Consider the following 4,207-nt stretch of genomic DNA (forward strand, 5'->3'; position numbering starts at 1 on the left):
CCACCTCCTACAGCTTCCGGTTTCCTCTCAACCCAGCGCAACTATACTCGATCTGGCATATACCAAGCCAGGTCTCTTTTAACGTGCAAGACCGGAAGACAACTTCAACCCATTGGCATCATCTGCCTGTGTAAAAATTATTCACTACGTACCACCGTTTTCGGGATGTCCATATAAAATCCGACCACGCTTTCGTCTGTGACTTTTCTCAGACTTCTCATCCATTTTGACCATTATTCACTCTCTTACTTATCGCTTTTGTAGAAGTTTCATCTTTGAGGACTGCATCTACAACTGCTCTCCGAAGTGCAGATCTGTCGCCTAGTGTCTAGTGCCTAAAATCGAAATTTTTTCATGCCCGCCTACACTGACTCACGTTCGGTCCCAAGCTTTTGTGCCCTAGACAACTTGTTCTCCGTTCAATCAGACCAGGTTTCATCCTTGAATAGTTCAGTCGCCATTAACTTTGCATATATTTCGTCTACTTTTGCTTTGCTTAGGTCAAGCAAACATTATCCAAATTGGAAGCTTGTTTACTCACTCTTCAGAGTTATTCCAAATTACCAAGTCACGCGCACCGCACACACATTATGTGATGGGTCTGAAGATGCGCAACCACTATGGAAACAAACTCTTAACCTAGCACCAGCAGCCTCCTGGACCCGTTCATTCTAAATAGCCGAATTCCCTGTTCGAATTTAAACATCTCAATGACTTTCAAATATGCTCCGTACAAAGTTAGTCCCTTTCTGTGGAGTTTGCTTTCCGTCTTGTGCATTAGCACCAACCCCCAGTTCCAACGAACTTTTGCACTAGAGCTTATTCCAGCAATGGCATTAGTGAGCCTCTACAGTTTTAGTGTACACCGCGACTATTGAATTTGTGCCACCGTTTACTCATATTGCTGATTATTCTAATTCGTCATTCTCACCTACAGTTTTTGTGACTTTGGCCAAAAACCCAACGGTCCAAGGCCAAATAGGCCTCATCAGTGGTTTTAGACTTGAGTTCAAATTGACGGGCCAGGTCGTGACAATCTGCCTACCGCACCGGATTCGTTGTTCTCACAGATTCAACGAGTGGTACATAGGATGGCGGCTTTTGCTCAAGTTTCCCGGGAGAACTGGGCAAGCTTTCGCGGTGACAGTAAAAAGCAGGAAATTGGCGTCGTTCTTGCTGCAACAAGCCACGTCGCAGTGCAGAAAAAATGGAGGAAAAATATCTTTTATTATCAGCAACAAGCGCGTCCTGCTGGGCTGGTAGTGGTTGAATCAACAGACAATCCGACTTGTTTGGATGAGAGTCGCGCGGTGGAGTTATTGACAGGAAATCGGCACGAGGAATCATTTTCGCACTGTGATGAACAATGGTGCAGGTGTACGAGCTCAGTGCAATAATCGACCTTTGCACCATGGCGGCAGGAGACTTCGCCAGAGATTTTGTAAAGTGACACAAGAGCTTTAAAGCCTAATGATCAGTAGCATTGGTAAGGGATGACACAAAAAGGTACTCATGGGGCCGTTTGATGGCCGAATATAGCGCAAGTGCTTCTCGCTGAGTCTGGGAATATCCAATTTTGGCTTTTGAAAGTCGACCGGAAAGGTAGATCACCGGTCTGCTACATTGTCCAGGGCTCGCTCCTATTTCGGTGGGAGAAGCACCTGTAAGGATGGCGGAAAATGGCTTCAAAACGGATGAAGTTTGAAGATAACCAAGCAGTGCAAGCAACGTCTTTTTACGGTTGGAAGACCAAGAGGATTGATTGGCATATATGACATCAAACGGGTAAATTGCACGTTTAGCAAATTTAGAAATAAAACGAGAGTAATACTGAAGTGCTCCTAGAACTAAACGCAGCTTGGTTGCTGATGGCGCACTTACTGAAGGAGATGGATAGTCTGTATCGGGTTTAAAAATGGTTGCCATCCAAAATGTAGCCAAGGCATGAAAATGATGGAACACCGAAAGTGCATTTATCAGGGTGAATTGATCTCAGAAAATCGCTTTATTAAAGACAAAAGACGCATATCTTGGAGATCCCTATTAGCAGCGTGCACTTAGGCATCAGCTTCGTACGTCTCAACACTGTTCAATGAAATGCATCTGGTGAAACATTCAGAATAAAGAAGAGAAAATTGCATTGGGATAACCTAAAAGGTGTGTTAATCACACCGAATCACCCGAAGCAGAGTTACGACCTGTGGAGTGACGTTGCACGTGAATTTGTTTGAGGATTGCGTTTGTCGTCCGAATGCATTCTTGAACTATTTCTTTTAGAATAATTTAACAACCCTGCTTCATCAGTCTTTGTTAAATGATTCATACCATCATGCTGCCCACATATCTTCTGAATAGTTTGGAATTTTAATTTGAACAGAGCAGCAGCTTTCGCTGCAGTTCGGGAGATTAAATGGCAGCAATGGGCGTATCACGCTGTCGGTCTTTCCACCTGGCGACGCAGTCACATTTAGCTGCCTGTATCTGCCACTGCAACACGAAGTCACGAACAGCATGAGAATGTGAGCGGTTCAACATAATGAATCTAGCTCTTTCGTCAACTACAAAGTTATCCGGTTTGAAGTGCCGGAGAACTACTTTCGTCAATGCATTTTAGGAAATATCGATCGGTGATTCAGGATATACCAAACATCTGTTCAAAGTGTACGCCTCCTTGCTGACGAAATTTAGAAGATATACCGATAGTTTTCTATCATTCACATCAGATTTTGATTAATGTATACGTCTGCTTTCCAACAAAAGTTAGAAATTATGCTGTGAGTTTCTCGTTATCCACATTAGATTTTGTAAGAAAATATATGTCGAAACGTTCAGAGGAATACTCTACGTTTTGCGCAGCTGAATGGACATTTATTGGTTCCGTATCGGCAGGCATGAGGAATCGTTCCGATCAGGAAGTCAAACTGTAGTAAATAAGTCCAGCAAATCGGTTAATCGGCAAATCTAGTAAATTAGTATAGCGAAACGAACCAGAAATCCAAAATCGGCAAACCGTAAAAAGTAGCACGTACGTGTCCCAATTAGGGTATATGTATTAGCTTTAGAATATTGAAACAAGAGAATAATGAATACTGCAATCAACAAAGTTTTAATCATCCTCACCACACACCGTTTGGAATTTGAGGGTAGGAAATACAAACATATACACGGAATCATCTCCGATGCCCGATTTGCAGCGGTGGGTAATCCAAGAATCGCCAATAGAGAGATATTGTAGGGCGTTACACACCATTCATAAGGTTTCAGGAGACTCTTCTTGAGCCCACCACAAGCTTCGTCCTTCGTTGGGCTTAACAGTCGGTCGCAGTATTCCCTGGCTTCCGTCAGCCTTATGTTCTACTTGGGCCAAGAAATTCGGCAGCTACACACGTTTGTATGCCTATCCCAGCTTAGTCTCCCGTTTAGAATGTAATTCCTCACATACATGTAACCTCATAAACCAAGAAAACCCAGTATCTTTTAGACACGACCTCGGCAATCGGTGTTAGGCGTGCACTTGGAAACAAGTGAATGTTGATCCATATTTTGGACCAATCGGAGCGTGTCAGGATGTGGCCACCACCACCATCACGATGCTTTCACCAATCAAATAAAAGTTCGGTTTATTGACTGTTTTGACAAACTCTGTCCGGTCCGATGATTTGGGTGCTGCCATTCGCCCTACGGACCTTCAATGGTGCTCGATAAAAGGTAGACTAAACAGGTAGACTAAACTTTTACTCGGACTGTTCTACTTGGAGGGAAATCGCATATCCTCTCTCGAATACACTCGTATTCATGGACAGCCTAACACAAGCCAGACGAAAGACTCATATCGGACGCTGTAATTTTCGGTTTCTTAAAGGCATCAGATCGGGTTCCACATGTTCTGGTGTCCCACAAACTTGAGGCTTATAGTACTCAATGAGAAATTCTACCCCGGCTTAAGACTGTCTTTTGGAGTGAAAGTGGGAGTGTATGCCCCACTTTAACCTTTTGAAAGGGTTCCGCATGTCCCGCTGCTCCACAAACTCTAGTCTTACGGAATTCAAGGGAAAATCCTTCGCTGGATCAAGGCGTTCCTATCAGACAGATCATTCCGAGTGAGAATAGGCTCGATGTACTCTTCTCCAGCGCCGGTCTCCATTAAAGTTCCTCAAGGCTCCGTCCTGAGACCGTTGCTGTTTCTGATCTACGTCAACGACCTCCC

General features: G+C 44.0%; 1 protein-coding gene across 1 annotated transcript in view; it reads right to left on the reverse strand.

The window, feature by feature from the left end:
* Positions 1–2,961: 2,961 nt before the first annotated feature.
* The window catches only part of T265_05421 (hypothetical protein), a gene marked incomplete at both ends in the record, with an annotated part of 8,269 nt that continues 7,023 nt past the window's right edge, over positions 2,962–4,207 (reverse strand). Inside the window, one exon of the mRNA XM_009170428.1 lies at positions 2,962–3,346. Coding sequence (XP_009168692.1) covers positions 2,962–3,346 — 385 coding nt within the window. The remainder of the gene's footprint in view (positions 3,347–4,207) is intronic.

This window comes from Opisthorchis viverrini (assembly GCF_000715545.1).
Source record: "Opisthorchis viverrini unplaced genomic scaffold opera_v5_103, whole genome shotgun sequence".
NCBI lineage: Eukaryota > Metazoa > Platyhelminthes > Trematoda > Opisthorchiida > Opisthorchiidae > Opisthorchis > Opisthorchis viverrini.